This window comes from Mobula hypostoma, chromosome 2 (assembly GCF_963921235.1).
Source record: "Mobula hypostoma chromosome 2, sMobHyp1.1, whole genome shotgun sequence".
Taxonomy (NCBI): Eukaryota; Metazoa; Chordata; class Chondrichthyes; order Myliobatiformes; family Myliobatidae; genus Mobula; species Mobula hypostoma.
In genome coordinates this window covers 218,440,294-218,461,364 of record NC_086098.1, presented here as the reverse complement: position 1 = coordinate 218,461,364, position 21,071 = coordinate 218,440,294, and the positions used below count along the sequence as shown (strand labels likewise).

Here is a 21,071-nt window from a genome sequence, read left to right as displayed (position 1 = left end):
TTAACCTGAACTGGACAATTATAAACTTGTCTACTTATCCAATTAACTTTTTGCAGAAGCATGACACACTCAAAGTTTGAGGGTTAGTTAATTCCATTACAGCCCAGGCTACCAAGTGTTCAATAGCATTTCCTCAACTGAAATTAAACTGTTCTGGCTATAAAATTAGGTACACAAGTTAGGTCAAATTACTGAATTAGGTCAAATTAGGTCAAAAAACTTGTGTATTATGTGTAACATATACAAAATGCTGGAGGACCTTAGCAAGACAGGCAGCATCTCCGGAGGGGAATAAACAGTCTACATTTCGGTCTGAGACTCTTCAACAGGATTGGAATGGAAGGGAGCAGAAGTGAGGTGGAAGGAGAGAAGAAGGATGAAGCTGGGAGGTTATAGGTGGAAGAGGTGGGTTGAAGAAGGAGGAATCTAATAGGAGAGGATATGGAAGAAAGGGAAAGAGGAGGGGAACAGAGGGAGGCGATGGGCAGTGGAAAGAGAGGATGGAAAAAGGTAACTAAAATGGAGAATGGACAAACAGAGAAGGGGGTTGGGGCAGTGATGACAAAAAGTTAGAGAAATCTTTGCTCATGCCATTCAGGTTGGTCGCTACTCAGATGGAATATGGTAACCCCTCGTCGTTGAGCATCATCAATGCAGTAGAGGATACGTTGTACTGGAAATGGGTTGCCACTGAAAGATCCTGCCATTCGTGTTGGATAGGATGAAGGTGCTCGATGAAGTCATACCCCAATCTGTATCGGGTGTCACAAAGGTAGAGAGGGCTACACTGGGAGCAGAGCACCTGATACCATAGATGACCCTAACACACTTGCAGGTGAAGTGTTGCCTCACCTGGAAGGACTGCTTGAAGCCCTGAATGTTGGTAAGGAAGGAGGTGTAGGGGCAGGTGTCGGACTTAAGGAAATAAAACATAGAAGCAGAATTAGATCTTTTGACCCATCCAGTCTTCTCCACCATTTCATCATGGCTGATTTATTATCCCTCTAAATCCTATTCTCCATTTTTCCCGTAACTTTTAACAAGATGACCAATCAAGAACTATCACCCTCCACTTTAAACATACTCATTGACTTAGCCTCCACAGCCATCTATGGCAATGAATTCCACAGATTCACTACCCTCTGGCTAAAGAAATTCCTCGTCATCTCTGTTCTAAATGGACATCCCTCTGTTCTGAGGCTGGGCCCTCTAGTCCTGACTATAGGAAACATCTTGTCCACAACCACTCTGGCTAGACCTTTTAAAATTCGATAGGTTTCACCAAGATCTCCCCTCATTCTTCTAAACTCCAGCGAGTACAGGCCCAGAGTCATCAAACATTTGTTATGTTAACAGTTTCATTCTTGGAATTATTGTCATGTACCTCTTCTGGACCCTCTCCAATGGCCAGCATATCTTTTTTTAGTTAAGGGGCCCAAGAATACTCCAGGCGCAGTCTGACCAATGACCTATGAAGCCTCTGCATTACATCATTGCTTTTATATTCTAGTCCTCTTACAATGAATGCCAACATTCTCTTTGCTTTCCTTACCACCAACTCAATCTGCAAATCCCTTTGCACCTCTGATCTTTGAATTTTCTCCACATTTAGAAAACAGTCTACACCTCTACTCCTTCTGCTAAAGTGCATGACCATACATTTCCCTGCACTGTTTGCCATCTACCACTTCCTTGCCCATTAGCCCACTCTACTCACGTCCTCTGCAGGCTATCTGCTCCTCCACTGATCTTCATATCATCCATAAATTTGGCCATCAATTTCATCATCCAAATCTGATAGTTAATGTGAAAAGAAACGGTCCCAACACCAACCTCTGTAGAACACCATAAGTCACCAGCAGCCAAATGTCCTCTTTATTCCTGTTCTTTGCCTCCTGCTAGTCAGTTAATCTTCTATCCATGCTAGTATCTTTCCTGTAATACCATGGGCTCTAGTTAAGCAGCCTCATGTGTAGCACCTTGTCAAAAACTTTCAGAAAATCCATGTAAGCAACATCTCCTGTCTATCCTGACTCTTTTTGTTTGTCCTGCCTGTTATCCATACAAATATGACAAGTGCCAGCAGGGAGATCAGCGAGGTAGGGAAAGGGTACAAAAGGGTCACATAGATAGTGATCCTTCCAGAGAGTGGAGGGGGGAGTGCAGTGGAGGGAAAGATGTACTTAGTGACAGGATCTCAATGGAGATGCCAGAAGTTGTGTTTGTCTATTATGTGTCAGGGTGAGCAAGTGTTGGCCTGTTTCAGCATTGAAATAGTGTTCATGACAATTTCTAGTCAGTATTTCTGGATTTTTTAATCAGTCTCCTGTGGGTTATGTTCCTTAGGATGATTTGCTCTTCTGCTATCCAGTAAGATCGCAGCTGATCTGGTTGTAACATCAACTGGTGTTCTTCCAGTCTCCTTCTATACAGTGCTCTACCAGACAACTCGCAAGAGGTAAAATGTTACATTATTGTTCAAATAAAATGGATGGGGAATGTGACCAACAAATACAGACCAGTCAACTTAATCTTAACGGTAAGAAAGTTTTTAGGGACAATGATAAGGAAAAGATGTGTTCTGATATCTTGACTGCTTCAATCACATCACACTTGCAAACTCCAGCCTTTCAATCTTTCCTTCTTGCGGTGCTAAATTGGAAGAGCAACCATCAGTATAGGAGAGGATCAAGCTGACACCGGAGCATAATGTGTTGTTGGTCTTTGGTTCTATTCTAGAGCTGGGCCATCTGACTTTATTGTGGTAGCGTCAGACTAAAATCTGTGTTTTAGATATGGAAACCAGGGGAAAGCAACTCCTGGGAAATTTTTAAACAAGTCAGCTTTAATCACCAGGCATCAAAAATTTAGGTGGCTGCACTTATTTTAATTATTGATCCTTATACCCACTGCAATATGGACTAATTTATGATTTAGTGTGTAGGAGGCAGGGTCAAATCTAGGACAATGAGCTGCAGAATTGGGTATTTTATTTTAAATATACTTCTTTGATTTCCCAGTGACTGAAATGAGAAGACACTTTTGTAATAGTAAGTTTGTCAGTGAATCAATAAATCATTGAAGTAACAGTAAACACTATTCATTTTCACTCATTTTATTCCCCTGAATATGTACTATTCGCTAATGTAAAAAATATACCTTAATGTTTTCATAATCCATTACAGATGGGTGATTCTCCAGGTGCTCGTAGATGTGAGGAGTTAAAAGCTCAGCAATTTCTGGTCTCATACGATGCTGAAAAAAAGAATTAACCCTTCATTATAAATATATGTATGAAGCAGGAGTAGAAATACACCATTTGGCATCTCAGGTAGGTTGTGCTGCTCAATAAGATCATGGGTAATCTGGTTGTAACATAAATTGGTGTTCTTGTTGTCTCCTTCTATACAGTGCTCTACTAGACAATTCACAAAAGGTAAAATGTTAACACTATTGTTCAAATCAAAATGATGGGGAATGAGATCAGCAAATGCGGACCAGTCAATTCAATCTCAGTGGCAAGAAAGGATGTGTTCTGATATCTTGTCTGCTTCAATCACATCACACTTGCAAACTGAGGCAGATAGAATTCGAGCTTCTTAATCTTTCTTTGTAAAACAATGCAAACACGAGGAATTCTGCAGATGCTGGAAATTCAAGCAACACAACTCAAGGTTGCTGGTGAACGCAGCAGGCCAGGCAGCATCTCTAGGAAGAGGTACAGTCGACGTTTCGGGCTGAGACCCTTCGTCAGGACTAACTGAAAGAAGAGCTAGTAAGAGATTTGAAAGTGGGGGGGGGGGGGAGATCCAAAAAGATAGGAGAAGACAGGAAGGGGAGGGATGGAGCCAAGAGCTGGACAGTTGATTGGCAAAAGGGATATGAGAGGATCATGGGACAGGAAGCCCAGGGAGAAAGAAAAGGGGGAGGGGGAAAACCCAGAGGATGGGCAAGGGGTATAGTCAGAGGGACAGAGGGAGAAAAAGGAGAGAGAAAGAGAGAAAGAATGTGTGTATATAAATAAATAACGGATGGGGTACGAGGGGGAGGTGGGGCATTAGTGGAAGTTTGAGAAGTCAATGTTCATGCCATCAGGTTGGAGGCTACACAGACGGAATATAAGTTGTTGTTACTCCAACCTGGCGTGGCTTCATCTTTGTAAAACAATGCATCACTTAGTCCGATTGATAACTTTCCACATAGAGCAGGGCTCATATCTTGAAGGGAAGACGGGTATTACAAGTTGTATAGGAAGTATGTCAAATGGTAGAGAAGTTGATGTCATGGGTGAGATGACTTTGGTTGGTGAACTGGGGACTTGATTCTTATGTAGCAGTGACTAAGACACCATGATTGAGTCAAATTTGAAGCAGGTAAGGAGCTGTGGGACATTGTTATCAATGAGTGTAGTATGTGGATGTTGTAACTGGAAGTAATCTAGGAGCTGCTCAGAAAAGGCATATGAAGGGAGGGGAGGACTGAAAAACATCATCCACAGTGGGTACACAGTCGAAACATTTCACTTTGTTATAAGTATCCAAGTCATTCTTGTGCTAGATTGGAAGAGCAACCATCAGTATAGGAGACGATCAAGCCAACTCAGGAACTTGATGCTCTCTCAGTGGTGTAGTTGGTCTTTGGTTCTGTTCCAGGGCTGGGCCATCTGAATGTATAGTGATAGCATTAGACTGAAATCTGTGCTGTAGACATGGAGACCATGGGAATGTAACTCCTTATACTCACTGCAGTGTGGAATAATTGATGAGGATAAGAACTAGATCATCACTAACAAATGCAACATCAGTATTCACTTTAAATTAATGTGGCAGCCTGACAACCCTTTAAACTTCAAAATAGAAGGGTATATTGTTTGTGTTCATATTGCTCCATTAAAATAGAAAATGAATATTTTTAATATGTTGGGAAATTAAAAGGTGGATCTGAGTGCTCTTGTTCATGGACCACTGAAAGTTAACATGAGAGTACATCAAGCAGTTGGAAAGGTCAACAGTACACTAGTCTTTTCTGCAAGGACATTTCATAGATATGAAACCCCGGGAAGTACGGTGTTGCTGCCATGAAATAATGCCCTGATGAGATCATATCTGGAACAATGTGAACAGGTCCAGCCTCTCTGACCGAGGAAGAAAATATTTGCAATCAGGGGAATGCAGCCAAGGTTTACTATATTGATCACTAAGAGGAGTTTGTTGCCTAAAGAAACTGAGTGAACAATGAGAGATATCACATCATAAAATGTAATCTGTACAGATGCAGAATCAATGCTTCTCCAGGATAGGGTATCACAAACCAGAGTTAGAATCTCAAAAATATGGAGTTGGCTTGGCAGGAATGACTCAAACAGAAATTTATTCACATAGAAGGGCAGTGAATCATTAGGATTATCTAGCCAACAAGGCTGTACAGATTCAGTCAGTGACTTTGAGAGAGGAGATTAATAGATCTTCAAATGCTAAAGAAGTCAATGGTATGGATTATTGCAAGGAAATTGTGAAGAAATGAAAGATCTATTATGATCTTAATTAGTATCATAGTTCGTGCGAAGGGCCGGATAATCTCCAAGTGCCCTTATTTATAATGTTCTAATAAAGACACAATCCTTGGAAATGTACCAAAGATGTTTTTTTTTTGGCCTAATATTGCCTAAAACCTTAAAGATGGCCTTTCACTTTCAGGTTGTGAATAGAAAATGCCGGTTTTTCAATTGTTTAAAAAGCATAATAACAATGTTTTTTTGGGTCATGAAACTCTTTGGCATATACCTCACTTGTTCTCACCTGATAATCCAGCCGCACGAATGGAACGTTGACTTTTACGAGCCTTTCAAATAAAGAAACCTCCAAGTGGAAGTTTCTGGCGAGATCATACACTGTTGCACTGGGACGAAGCTGTCAAGGAAACATAATGGCTGAAGGTAGCATAAAGATAATCCATATAATCTGATTATCAACATCCAACTACATATTCTCAAGACCACTCGAAGTACAGAAAGATTAACAGAGCTGTAATTTCAAGAAGTCACATCACAGTGAGCAAATGGATGGTCACCAACTTTCTACAGCTCAGCATATTTGGTGGCTAGACTTGAATTATAACTTCAACCTGCATTACAAAGTAGACTTAATGAAGAAATCTTCTTAAACAGTAATCTTTCAAAATCAACTCGTGTTACTTTGGTAACTAATCCTCAGACAGTAAGAGCTCTTCACTTCAGAGAGAGCATTGGGGCTGACAAAGGAACAACACAAAGAGGGAACCCAGGTAGAGATCAGATTAGCCAGCAGTTTTTTTTTAGCGAGTATTTTTTTCTTTTTTTTTGAAGCAACGGGCATCAAATCTCATCAACATTGTGGTGCTCATCAGTTATTGAAATCAACTGCACTATTTTGTGCTTCCATTTAAAAACTGTAAAGGATAATTAAATGTCTTTGATTGGCACTTAACACCTGAATATTCAGGTTGGTTAAAGGATATATACTACTAATATTTAAGTGCCATTTTGGAAATACAGTTTTGTAGCAAAGCAATCTTTTTCTACTGGCTGTCCTCTATTTAGCAGTAAAAAAACTAGAGGTCTTTTTAAAATCAAGACCCTAGGAGGATTAGGTATTGGTTTTCTGTTTGCATTTTGTGATGACAAAAATCTCACTAGGTAACAAATGGAGAATACATTTTGACAATTTAAAGCAGCATCGTACATTTAAAGGTAATGCATTCTCTTAGTTATGCTTCGCTAGCTGCACTTGCCATTATTTGAGAACATCTACTGTTTGGATTTTACAACACACTTTATGCAATGGATTATGGACCCAAGGCAATTTGAAAGAAGAGAAACTGTTTTTTAAAGATGAGCCTGCAACACAGTAAGTGTAAGTATGGTTATAATGTGGAATTTTACATTCCGGCATTTGAAGTTATAAAGAGGGCAAACTGTATTCCTGAATGGCCTCATTATTAATTTGGTATGGGTGCCTTTTTACTGACAGACCATAAAACTGTACAAGTGGCACAGCACATTCTGCTAGAAGTCAGAAGTTCCAAACTTTGCCCAAGGTGGCTGGTGGTCCTTCCAGTTCTTGCTTCCAAAAAAAAAGGTAATTTGCTTTTTCATAGCAAAGCTTTAATACATTTTACTGAGCCAGTGTTGAACTGTAGCTATATACCAGATGGGGCTATTAATATTGAATGGACTTGTAGTGTTTAGTTTTTATTTTTCAGTGGAATTAAAAGAGTGTTGTTTCAGAGTTTGAACCTAATGTTGTTTTTAAAAGGTGAGAGAAAGGTCACAATCTCCAATTGTCAGCTTCCCAGAAATGTGCTGTTGGATTTCATAGTATTTTCTGCATATTTAGTTTCAATACACGATTAAATTATATACAAATCATCTATTGCAAGATCTCCAAAGTGCCAACACATAGCCTTGCAGCTGCAGTTTCAGGGCCCAGCTCTTATAGGGTCATGCTGGGGCTCCATGATGGCACAGTGGTTAACACGATGCTATTACAGCTCAGGGCGTCGGAGTTCGGAGTTTGATTCCAGCATCCTCCAAAAGTAAGTTTGTATATTTTTCCTGTGTGCATATTGGCTTCATTCGCGTGCTCAGATCTCCTCCCGCAGTACAAAGACGTACCAGTTAGTAGATTAATTGTTGGGTTGCTGGGCAGCATGGCTCAGTAGGCCGTAAGGGCCTGTATCTCCAAATAAATACTGCTTTCTCAAGATAGATACTGTAACAGTGGGAGAAGGGATTCAAAGTGTTTTCAAGGACTCACAAATATCTGGTGAAGGATAGTAACCACAGAATCCCAACTGTTTATGCAGTAGGATCCTGGATTCCTTTCTGATGGTCGTGGCAAGAGGTTTCTAGAATATTTTTGCAAAGAGAAACACTACAAAAAATGTCCGTAATCCTCAGCTCTCATGGGCAAACACATGTTCTAGCATGTATTTGAGGTTGTAGATCATGTTTCTGTTATTCCCATACAGGATGTCGCTGGCAAAGCCTGCATTCGTTGTCTGTCCAGAATTACCTGTGAACTGTTGAGAGCTGTTCATAGTTGATCTTATGTGATTTTAGACCTACCATTGGCCAGAAGGGGCAAGGAAGGCAGTTATTAACCAGAAATGACAATTTAATTGTTTCATGGTTACCACTGTTGAAACTCATTTATTTTTAAAATGAACTCTTTAAAATAATTAATTTTGAATTTCCCTTTTGCCTTGGTGAGATTCAATCTCATATTTCCACATAAGCAGTCCAAAGTTAGCCACTGTACCATACCTGGTATGGTTATGATCATTTCTGATGATCTTAGTGATGCCTAGCCTGCATAGACATTGCTCCACACAACCAGTTGTATGTTACACTCCTTGTAAATTCTGGACACTGAGTACTTAAGTGCCTGCTTGTGTATGATCGTTGCGACTAGCTCCAATGCCTATGATTGATTTCTAAACTGTACCGAGAGATATCCCCAAAAGGATGCCAGATTTGAGTATGGAAAAGTGATTGAAGATTAAAAAAGGCTCAGTGTTAAATATGACCATTGTGATCAGTAGGAATACAGAGTTCTGGGGAGCAGACCAAAAAAGCATGCAGTTTTGTGCGTTGACCCTTTTAATTAGTGTTTCAGGAAAACATGGTTGGTGAAATTTTGTGCCATGAGTCAAAACAAAATATTGGATCCTTTGATCAGTGAAGCTGAAGTTCAGATTGGAGATGAATATTGGGCACTATTTGATTTTTGACATGATTTGGAGATAGAGATTGAGTACTCCCTTATCAGAAACGCTTGGGGCCGGAATTGCTTTTTTTTTCCGTATTTGTAATATATGGATCATGGGATCACCATCATTTCCGACTCTGAATTTACATGCTACTGGCAAGCAGACTTTGTCTAAGACTTGTTCATCATACGCATGCACTTAACAGTAAAAATTATTACTTAGCATTAATATAATGAAAATACAATGTGTGCAGGGTAACAAAAGCAGCACAGCAGCATTGGGAGAGAATACCTGAATCTGCTGTTGAACAACAACAAACAACAGCAGGCTTTCAGTCTCTCCTATGCTGCCATGTTTTAATTAAAAGGTTACAGTATACTGTATTTGTATTTTACTTTTTTATTTTATGTAAATTATAAAAAAACAATCAGCATTGTATACTTTTTCTGGTGTTAAATTTTTCATCAGCGATGATCTTCATAAATATCAACATATTTTTCTGCTGCTTCATGATCAGCAGATGCTTTATCTTTAAAATGTTTTCTTCTCTTAAATTTCTGCAACCAGCCTACTAAACATTCACAATTACCTTCAATTTTAGATTGTCATGATAGATCTTTGTTTCATGACCAGCATACCATTTTAAATGGCATATATTAACTCTGACTTTGACAAATCCACTCTTTCAATACACAATCAAGATCTTTATTTTTCACTTTATACGGTGTTTTTCTATTTCTCATTAACTTTTGTTCATTACATATGTTAGATCACTTCTCAGAGCTGACTGTAATGCTTGGGGACCTGCATATCATCTGAGAACTTTCCCAATGCTTTAGGGAAATCTCCATCATATCAGCACTTGAAAAAATATTGGATTTCAGAGGGCTTTCGGAATTTTGGATAAGGGGTACTCAACCTGTAATTGGATGCTAGTATAACATTTCTATAGCTAATGAAAGTCCCATCAAGAAGTCACGCAATTGCATTCCTGCCAGGGGATATGCAGCCGGGACTGGGTTTGATATTGCTCTATGTTCAGCTGCGTAACATTTTGCTCAGTGTTGTGAGAAGGAATGCTTAGGCCATTAAGATTCACCCAAAAGAGATGTAACTGGAAGAAATATGCAATCAAACATGAAAGACACAAGTACAAATTCTAGTCCAAGTGATATTGCATCTATGTGTAAGGTGAAATAATCAAAAATAAAGTAATTCTTCCTACATGTTTACCTGCCATTGGTCAGTTCAAAAGCACCTGATCTGTGGGGTGGATAGATGAAGAAAATGAACATTATACATTAGTTGCTAGGATGCCCAATTCCATTGAACTGTTAGATTTCAGAAAAAAGGGTAGAAATAGATATCATCAATTTCATTTTGTTTTACTCATCTGTGCGCTGAACTGAGACTGTGGCCTGCAACTAACGTGCTCCTGGATCGGCTGTAACTGGTTTAATGGCTGTGGACTCACTTTTGTGAACTTCAGTTCTGAATGTTAATGGTTACTTTTATTGTTTCCACAATTTGTTTTTTTTCCTTGCACATTGGGTGTTTGATGATCTTTCTAAATGGGTTCTATCAGGTTTCTTTGTTTCGTGGCTGCCTCTAAGGAGATGAAACTCAAGCTTGTACGTAGTAAACATACTTTGATATTGAATGTACTTTGAACCTTGAACTTCATAACAATTGGGTGAGAATGAAAACAAGGTTATGAAAGTCAATTAGTTACCTCAATCAATTAAATGTGCAACTACTGAAGGGACAATAGGGAGGAAACAGTGCATACTGACCTGTTGATGGTCTCCAATCAGAATGAGATGTTGACATGCTTTGCTGAGTGTTGTTATTAAATGGGCTTCAAGAACCTCAGCTGCTTCTTCTACCACCACAATGCGGGGCTGTACTTCCTGCAGAACCTTCCTGTATTTAGCTGCACCTATTTAAATGAATAATTCAGTTTAACACTTGAGATTCCACTGAGGTTGGGTGAGATTAGAACTAGAGGTCATTCGTAAAGGGTGAAAGGTGAAATGTTTAAAGGGAACCTGAGGGATACTTCTTCACTCAGAGAATGGTGAGAGTGTGGAACAAGCTGCCAGTAGAAGTGGTGGATGGAGTTTCAAGTTCAACATTTAGACTATAAAACCAGAAGACACAGGAGCAGAATTAGGCCATTTGGCCCCTGGAGTCTGCTAAACCATTTCATCACAGCTGATCCATTTTCCCTCTCGGCCCCAATCTCCTGCCTTCTCCCTGTATCCCTCATGCCCCGACTAATCAAGAATCTATCAACCTCTGCCTTGGCCTCCCAGCCACCTCTGGCAACAAATTCCACAGATTCACCACTCTCTGGCTAAAGAAATTCCTCCTCACCTCCATTTTAAGAGGACAACCCTCTATTCTGATGCTGTATCCTCTGGTCTTAGACTCCCCCACCATAGCAAACAACCTCTTCACATATAATCTACTGAGGGCCAGAGAGTGGCGTCAACTGGAATGGATAACAGGAAAGTCCATTGGGTTTTCCTTTGGTAGCTGTTGAGTACATCAGCAATTACAAAATAAGTAGCAAACAGTAGTGGCAGCGGGAAAGGGGACACTCAAATCCTAATTGAGCAATGAGACAGGCGATGATCATATAGCTAGATTGTGTAATTTCTATAAAATCTTGGAGAACGTGGAGTAGGAGAGAGGTACAGTACAGGAACTGGCCCTTTCACCCACTAAGTCCACAGTGACCATCAACCACCCACTTATTTACACTAATCCAGCTTTATTCCCCCCACATTCCATTGTCTCTTCCCAGAGTTTACAACTCACCTACACATTAGGGGTAAATTACAATGTCCAATTACCCTAGCAATCCATGTGAACTTGTTCATAGGAGGAAACCAGAGCACAGAGCAACCAAAGGAAGCCACACAGTCATAAGGACAACATACAAATAACACATAGATAGCACCCAAAGTCAGGATTGAACCTCAGATTCCAGCAATGTGAGGTAGTGGTCCTGTCAGCTGTGCCAACTTGCTGCCCATATCAACCTTCGGGTACCTTGCTACATAGATAAATGAAGATTTTTGTACAATGTGCATCAACCAACTTGATCTTTCAAGAATCATTCCAAAGAACTGGAAAATTGCAAATTCCACTCCACTTTTAAGAAGGGAGGGGGCTAAGACGGGAAATTATAGGCTAGCTAGCCTGACTTCAGTGTCCAGTAAGATATTGGCGTCCACTATTAAGGATAAGGTTCCGAGGTTGTTGGGGTACATGATACACTGGGCCAAGTCAGCATGGTCTGAAGGGGAAATCTTGCCTGACAAATCTATTGGAATACTTTGAGGAAATAACAAGCAGGATAGACAAAGGAGAGTCAGTGGATGTTGTTTACTTGGATTTTCTGAAGGCCTTTGACAAGATGCTACCCTTGAGGCCGATTAGCAAGAGCCTATGGTGATACCGGAAAGATACTTGCATTGACAGAACACTGGCTGACTGGTAGGAGACAGGGAATAAAGAAGGCCTTTACTGGTTTGCTGCTGGTGACTAGTGGTGTTCCACAGAGGTTAGTGTTGGGACTGCTTCTTTTCACATTATATGTCAATGATTTGGATGATGGACTTGATGGCTGTGTGGCCAAGTTTGTGAATGATACAAAGGTAGCTGATAGTGCTCAGGAAGCGTAGAGTCTGCACAAGAAATTAGACAGATTAGAGGACTTGGCACAGAAGTGCAGATGGAATACAGTGAAGTGTATGGTCATACACTTTGGTAGAAGGAATAAATGTGCAGACTATTTTCTAATTGGAGAGTAAATTCAAAAATCAGAGGTGCAAAGGGACTTGGGAGTCATGGAGCAGTATTCACTAATGGTTAACTTACTACAAATACAATTCATTTTAAAAGGCCTCTCATATAAAAGTAAGCATGTAATGCTGAGGCTTTATAAGGTATTGGTCAGAGCATATCTGGAGTATTGACAGCAGTTCGGGACTCTTACCTGAGAAAAGATGTCATGGTATTGCAGAGGGTCTAGAGGTGGTTCATGAGTATCTCAGGGATAGAAGGGTTTATATATGAGGAGTGTTTGATAACTCTGAGCCTATACTCACTAGACTTTAGAAGAATGAGGGGGGATCTCATTGAAAACTATTGAATATTTAAAGACCTAGTTAGAGTGAACATGGAGAGGATGTTTCCCACAAATGTGGAGTCTAGGACCAGAAGGCACAGCCTCAGAATCCAAGAACATCCCTTTAGAGCAGAGGTGAGGAAGAATTTCCATTGCCAGAGTGTGGTGAATCTGTGGAATTTATTGCCACTGTCTGCTGTTGAGGCTAAGTCACTGGGTATATTTAAAGCTGAAGCTGATTGGTTTTTGATTAGTATGGGCATCAAAGGTTATGGGAAGAATGCAGGATTATGGGAGGGAGATAATAAAAATCAGTCATGATGGAACGGAAAGCACACTGATTAGGCTGAATGTCCTTTATTTATAGGCATCCATTAGTCTCGTGAGACCATGGATTTGCGCCTTGGAAGGTTTCCAGGGTGCAGGCCTGGGCAAGGTTGTATGGAAGACCGGCAGTTGCCCATGCTGCAAGTCTCCCCTCTCCATGCCACAGATGTTGTCCAAGGGATGGGCACTAGGACTCATACAGTTTAGCACCAGTGTCGTCACAGAGCAATGTGTGGTTAAGTGCCTTGCTCAAGGACACAACACACTGCCTCAGCTGAGGCTCGAACTCACGACCTTCAGGTCACTAGACCAACGCCTTAACCACTTGTCCACGTGCCAACACCATATTAAATGGCCTTAAACCATATTAAAACAAGTTTACATTTCATTTACACATTTATCACAGAGCAGTGGTAAAGTTTTAAATGAACCAGGTTTCAGGCTTTGCTGGTGAGGTTCCAAAAAGAAGCATGTTAACAGTGGATTGGTTAATTAGCTAATTAACAGCAGCCAAAAACAAGAAAGTTGAGCAGTCATTTTTGAGCTGCAGTTACAAGATAGGGCTTCGTAGAAGTGATGAGCTTAGGCTTTGATGTGAGGAGCCTGAGCAAATGGCCCAGGTGTTGAGAGTGAACGTGCATCTTTAAAAAGGCTTTGGTGAAGAAGTACAAGTAAAGTTTATTTTGTTGCTGATCCTTGGTACTTGATTTAGTATAGGTAGAATGGTAGTTAGAGCAGTGGAATGCTGTTCTGTAGGATGTGGGAAATCAAGGAATCTCAGTCTCTCTAATGACATCAGTGCGAAGCTGCATTTCCTGATAGACTGGGTCAAGGAAACGGAGAAAGAGCAGGAACATCTGGGAATTTGAGAACATCATTTATGAGACTTCTATGGAGGTGACCAACCCAAGGTTTAGGCTCCAGATAAATAACTGGTATACCTCTTTGGATACTGTTGACATGGACCAATTGGACTGAAGGCCTGTCTCTGGGCTGTATTACTCTGGGGGAGGGAAGGGGGGGGGGATATACTTTCAGGTGCCAGCAATAGTATTCAGGTCTCTGGCACAGTAACTACCTCAAGCTCGAAAGGAAAAGATGAAGTCAGACCGGTTAACAATGATAAAATATTCAATAGTGAGGGAGGCAGACATGAGATTCGGTGACTGCAGAAGAGATGCCAGAATGGTGTGTTGCCTCTAAACGCCAAGATTGGGGATGTCTCTGAGTGGCTGTAGAAAATAGCTGAGGGGGAAGAGGAGCAGCTAGAGATCATTGTACGAATGACAAAAGTAAAACAAGGATTGGGGTCCTGCAAAATGAGTACGGAGTGAGGTAAGAAGTTAGAAGCATCCTCCTTTGAGGGTAGTGATCTCTATAGTGCCATACGCAAGCCAGGTCAGAATTGGAAGGATAGGCCAGACGTACTTGTGGCTGAGCAGCTGGCCAAAAGGGTGGGGATTCAGGTTCTTGGACCACTGGGATCTCTTCTGGGGTAGACATAGGCCGAACAAGGTGGATGGGTTGCACTTGAATGGGACAGGGAGCAATATCGCTGTGCTACACAGGAGGGTTTAAACAAGTTTGGCAGGGAGCTGGGCCTTTGAACCAGGTTAAAGCAGTGAACAGTGAAAGCAAATTAGGTAATCAGGATAACCAAGGAGATTGTAAAAGCAGGGGAAGGAATACTCAGTTACAACGCTCATTTCATTGCACAAGGTTTTTTTCATTACAGGTAAGGCGGATGAACACAGCACAAATTGACTCAGGTGTGGGATGTTTATAGTTACAACAGAAATATGACTCAGAGAAAGGAGAACCATCAATTCAATTTTCCCATGCTACAGGTGTGACATAAGTACAGGTAAATGAGGAAAGAGTTCTGCATTATTAATAAGGCAGGATGTAACAGGAATACTTGGGGATGACAATCTGGGGGTCATCCAGTGAGGCCACATGGGGAGAACTTCGAAACAAGAGGAGGGTCTCTCTGGTGGGATTGTATTATGGACCCCCATAGTCAATGGAACAGAAGACTGAGGAATAAAAGTGCATAGTTTGTTGGAAGTGGGATCACAAGTAAACATGGTGGTGAAAAATGTGTGTTGCCTGCTGTATTTCATCAGTCAGGACTTTGAGCATAGAAATTAGGACATTATGTTGCATTATACTAAGTTGTTGGCTAGCCTGTGTTTGGAGTATGTATACAGTTTGAATGCTCTTATAGGAAAGGCATGATTAAACTGGAAAGAGTGCAGAAAACACTTGCAAGAATGCTGCAAGGGCCAGAGAGCCCTGAATAAGAGGGAAAGTTTGGCCAGCCTATGTTTTAATTCCTTGCAACATAGGGCAATGTGGGCTGTATTGCTCTGACTCTGACCCCCAGGTCTCCTGGAGGTTAAAGCCGATTTATATCCAGGTGAGTTTTTAAGTAAGTGCCCAAACTCTATTGACTCACATACTTAATAGACTTAAGGAGACCAAACCTGTGGTTGTCATTCCAACAACTTTAGCTTCCTTCAGGACCCAGAGGTCTTCTTGTAGCCTTAACTCTGTCAGTCTGTCAGCTGCTGTTTGATACAGCTGCTCATGCTGGATTATCCGTCGCCTTATATCCATCTGATATATGGATATCCACAATCTAGAATTTCAAAGTTTTACATTAATTAATCACAGATTCACTAATGTTATGGGAAAAGTTCATGACTATTCCTTTCCAATGTGCCGGGTTTTCAAGTACTGAACCATGGCATGTCAGTCTTTTTCCACTAGCTGGTGGCTAATAGCCTTTGCTGACTTTACCCAGGTTCGAACAACCAGAGATCTCAGGAAATGGCTGCATTTTAATCTACAGAGTACTGTTACTGCAATCTTTTGCAGATGACAAGTGGGGATGAAATATTTATTAGTGATGGCAGTATGTGGGGAAATGTGTCCTTTAGCCCAGAAACAGGCCCAAGACAGGCTGTCTCAGGCCTCCAGCGGACTAGTGGATTTGCAGACATTGGGCCTTTGATTTACCCAGCATACTCAGATACTCCAGCATCAGTCCTCAACTTCCGACAAGACTTTCAGGCTTTGGTCATGCTTTCGACCCCAGGATTCACTGATGGCAATGAATAAGGACTCGCACTAAGCCTTGAATTCTGGATTCTCTGATGACTAGGACCCCGAACCCCAGGCCTCAAGCTCCGGTCTTGCTGACTTGCAAACCTAGTGGGTCACCAGCATGGAACTCCAGTCCCAGAATGCACCGATGACTCATTGAACTGGCGCCATGAATCCTCATCCTAGCTGGCTTAATATCCAACCACAGATGTCCTTCTTCATCTGTCAATGCAACTGGCTTTTGAGCACTGAGCTAGATCCTTGCCTGTCCTCTAATTCCACCACATCCCTGTCCCTCAACCCTAACCTAATCCATAACTCCCCGCTCTGTCCCCAAATCCATCCCTAAAAACCAAAAAAAAAACAAGTCTAAGTCACTGAGAGACTACCTCAAATGATACTGCAAACTAGACGTCCTGATCTTTCTTCTCTCATCTCACTCATTCTGGATCAAGACAGGCCTGATCCTTTCCTCCTCCATCCTCATACTTCCTTGGGCATACTATCCATGCCTTATCGATGGATATTTGAATTGGGAACAGGAGGAGGCCACTCATTTCCTCTGGTGAACTCCATTATTTAATAACATCATGGCTAATGCAACCAAATGATGGTTTCAAGAGCACCAGGGAGTTTATTAACAATGAAAGCACAACACACTGGCCAATTTAAACTTGAAACAGAAAATTCAGGCAGTAGCCAGATTGCCAAGAGAAGAAAAGAATTAATTACTGAGATCAGATAAAATGACATTTCATCAGTTGATCAACCTGAAACACAAATACATCCCTCTCTACTGATGATGCTTCATCTACTGAATATTTTCAGCATTTACTCTTTATAATATTCCAGCATCTGCAGGTTATTGTTTTTTTTCCAATGAAAGAGGGAATATTGATAGAGAGCAGTGTGCATCCTCTCACCTGTACAGACGCCACCTGTCCTCGAGAGGGAGCAGCCAGATATTGGTAATTTTTTTCTGCTCTGCTGCAGACATAACACCACTCTTCTGCAGTTCCCCTTTTGCTTTCTTTTTCATTTTCTTCTTCTGTGTGCGTTGTTGCTGTTCAAAAGCAAGGACACCATGCTAAGAGCAGGACTGAGAAGCTATATGAACAAGTTATTCTGAAATACAAGCAACTTGAGTACAGAATAGCTGTTCAAGTGTATATTCTTGTTATGCAGCATCTGCCCAAGACTTTCTATCCATAATGAGCCCAGTATTTGCTGACCCACACTGGTACTGTACAGTACAGAGTACACATGCAGTATATTCTGCTGAATTTGCACTGAACCAAGTAACAGTGCTTGTTACTTACATTAGATTTGACAATTTCAAGCACTTCGAACTTTAATGAAAAGATCTAATTTCAGAACCTCTAGTCTACACTTACTTGCCAGCCTTCTTCTATTTGGTGTGCTGCCTGAGTTCCTTGGTTCAGATTCATTGCTAACAATGTGTTTGCCAGTTCAGCAATATCAGCATCTTCCTTCTTCCTGGTCCTCGTTTTTAGCTCATTCCCATCAATCACTCTCTCTGCCTGAATGAGCTCTGCTTCCTCAGGGATATGAATGAGTTCTTCTTCCTCGTCATCTTTATCCTCATCCTCATCTTCCTGGTCATCTTAACACAAAAAAAAAGGTTCAGTTCTTTTAAGGACATGAGGAATAGGGCCAGAATAGAGTCCTGTAGTGCTGTAGTTTTCTCTCACTTTAAGAGGTGGTGTCTTACGTAATAATATCACGGTAAGAGGACTTCTTTTGGTTTGTTTGTAATGGAAGTAAACACCTGTGGCTTTTGTTAAGCATGTAAAACAACACTCACACGTTTTATTCACAAAATCCTACAATATATTCTATTTTCTCCCTCAGTAATCTCCCTACCTCTCATGCAAGGTTCACTGGCCAGTAGTTACCTCACTTATCACTGCTATCTTCAAATAAAGTAACAATATTAGCTATCTTCCAGTCTTCTGGTTCACGACCTGTGGTAAACAAAGATTCAGGTCTCCTCAGGGTCCCGACAATTTCCCACTTTGCCTCTCACAGCAGATAGATCTCACCAAGCATTGAGGATTTATCCTTCCTGGTGAAATCCATGACATCTAACACCTCCTCCAAAATGCTGACAAATTCCAGAGTATCAGCCACTCCACCACTTTCCACACTTTTATTCTGGTGAATATAGACAAGAAGTATTAAGTTAGGAACTCACCCACACTCTGGCCCCGCCAGTCTCGCTCTGTAGTCCTGACAACATCCCTATGAATCTTCACTGCCCCCTTTCCAGCTTAATGACATCTTTCCTATTGCTGGAGTCCTGGTGAAGTCTTGGCCCAAAACATTGACTGTTTGTTCCTCCCCATGATGCTGCCTGATCTGCTGAGATCCTCTGGCACTTCATGTGTGTTTCCAATTGCTAGGCAACTGGAACTGCACACAATACTTGCATCTCACTAATGCTTTGTACAGCTGCAGCGTAGCGTTTCATCTCCTACACACAGTGTCCTGACTAACGAAGGCAACTGTGTCAGGCAACTTTTTCACCACCTTGTCTATCAGTGCCACCACTTTCAAGGAACTGTACTTGGTCTCTCTGTTCTTCATTAAGTTCTCTCATAGAAATCTTGCATACCTCAAGAGTTTCACTAATTTTTGGTAGCCTGTATGTCTCCAATTCTATTGCGTTTAATACTACAGGATAATTGCATGTTTTGCCCAGATTTTCAACCAACATTATCACAGCAATTGAGATGGAAACATGAGATTTTCAAGACTTAGGTTCAGAATCATGGAGTAAAATGTTAGTTGTGGCCCAGTAACAACCTAAGAGTTGCAATAAAACACACCTGAATATTTTAGTACCTGCATTTTCCATGTTAAGTGGTGATCTTCCAGGAATTTCAGGTACACCCATGAAGCCAAGACCCAACCACTCTAAGAGTAATGAATGCTTTTGTCCAGGAAATTGATTATCAAAAATCTGCAAAATTAAAACATTTAGTAAAACTTCATGAAAATAAAAAACTTAAAATCTGTGGTAACATCATAACATGGAAAAACTTGGCAGGTCAGCGTGGAAAGAGCTACAGAGTCATTAATTCAAACTGAATACGTTTCATGGCTTAGACACAGGATCATAAACACTCAAACTAGTGTTTGAAAATCAGTTAATACAGGAAGAATGTACAACAAAGAACACCTAATGCATTTCAGTTCTGAAACATACTCTAAAGTTCATCAATTATTTAGAGTTCATCTGTATTACAGAAGTTAAAGCTTTCATTACAGTTGATGTTAAGATGTCGTCCATGAAGGAATTAAAATCTGGTAGACAACATCAAAGTCAAATGAGTCAAGGACAGTGGAAGTGGACAAACCATTTGTCTTTGTTCTTGAAATATGGTTGAAGAAATGGAGGTTGCCATTTTGTGAAACTGCTCTGTAACCTCTATTTTGTGAATTGTCTTATGATCTGTTTCTGCTCAGAAACAGATCTATCTTCAAAATGGCTTAAAGCAGACACAGTGATACTCCTGATAATCTGATGAACTAAAAATTATTTCCAAATAAGAAGTTATTTGTGACGCTTCTTTGGTATGATAGTACTTGCAGGTTTATGAACAGGGGAATTTGTGTCTGCACCTGAGTAACTTGAGCATAGTACCAGGGTGATTCAGAACCAACAGAAAGAAAGATAAACAATTTGATGCTGGACAATTTGGACTAGAACCAATGGGAAGCTGAAACACATTAGCCAGACAGGCCAGAGCCAACAAGATCATAACGCAGCATTTGAACTGATAAGGAAAGAGTACAAAAATATGGGGCTTCAAAAGCAGCGAGAACTCCGAAGTCAACTATCATAGCCCATGTTAGGGACTAGGAGAAAAAGGATGAATCTTTTAGCCAATGGGAGATCCCCTATTTTGGTGCTATGGATGGGAGAAGTGGTCTGAGTGAGTATTAAAGGCATCTGTTAGTCTTGCGAGACCATGGATCTGCGCTTGGAAAGTCTTCACTCTCCAGGGCGCAGGCCTCAGCAAGGTTGTATGGAAGACCAGCAGTTGCCCATGCTGCAAGTCTCCCCTCTCCACGACACCAATGTTGTCCAAGGGAAGGGCATTAGGACCCATACAGCTTGGCAGCAGTGTCGAGTGAGTATTAGTACAGAGGGAACAGTAGAATTCATGTTTTAAGTTGTTGGTCTGGATTCAACATACTTACATTGATGTTTGTGCGGAGACATTAAAGTGTGAGCTTTGATAAATTAAGAGCTGTGTAATGAATTGTCTAACCTAGACCAGTTAATGATCAGTCAACAAAGGGAAAGCCAAAAACTGTTATATCCGCCCTGATGTCATCTAGTGACACCTTGAATAAAAAGGTTTACTAAACTGCTTCGAGCCCATATGATGAACAATCACTTGTTGTGATAAAGCATGATGAAATTTATGGAGCCATTTCTTCAACATACTTCATTGTAACAGGAAAGAAAATCGAGCAATAACTAGTAATTCTTACCCATCCACTCTGCAAGCTCTGCCAGTGCACTGGCGAGATGTATTTTTCCAAATACTGTTCATGGAGAATTCCTTGTGTTGTGCACTCCAAGTGTTTTGCTGCAGTGCAAATCTTTTGCTCAGATTCTCTCATCTGGTTTGTTACCTTTAACAATTTAGAATTTAGTTAATAAGTTACTTCATGCAAATGTTGCTAATATTCATTTAAAGATATGGGGACTTAGCAA

At 40.8% G+C, this 21,071-nt stretch overlaps 1 protein-coding gene across 3 annotated transcripts in view; it reads right to left on the bottom strand.

Moving 5' to 3' along the window:
- Nucleotides 1–21,071, bottom strand: part of znfx1 (zinc finger, NFX1-type containing 1) — a 51,365-nt gene that overhangs the window by 4,320 nt on the left and 25,974 nt on the right. For all 3 annotated transcript variants that reach the window (XM_063041498.1, XM_063041500.1, XM_063041499.1), the window contains 8 exons: nt 20,846–20,989; nt 19,187–19,304; nt 17,716–17,945; nt 17,245–17,384; nt 15,700–15,854; nt 10,542–10,687; nt 5,799–5,909; nt 3,160–3,255 (listed from right to left, as the gene is read on the bottom strand). In XM_063041498.1, the coding sequence (XP_062897568.1) occupies nt 3,160–3,255; nt 5,799–5,909; nt 10,542–10,687; nt 15,700–15,854; nt 17,245–17,384; nt 17,716–17,945; nt 19,187–19,304; nt 20,846–20,989 (1,140 nt within the window). The remainder of the gene's footprint in view (nt 1–3,159; nt 3,256–5,798; nt 5,910–10,541; nt 10,688–15,699; nt 15,855–17,244; nt 17,385–17,715; nt 17,946–19,186; nt 19,305–20,845; nt 20,990–21,071) is intronic.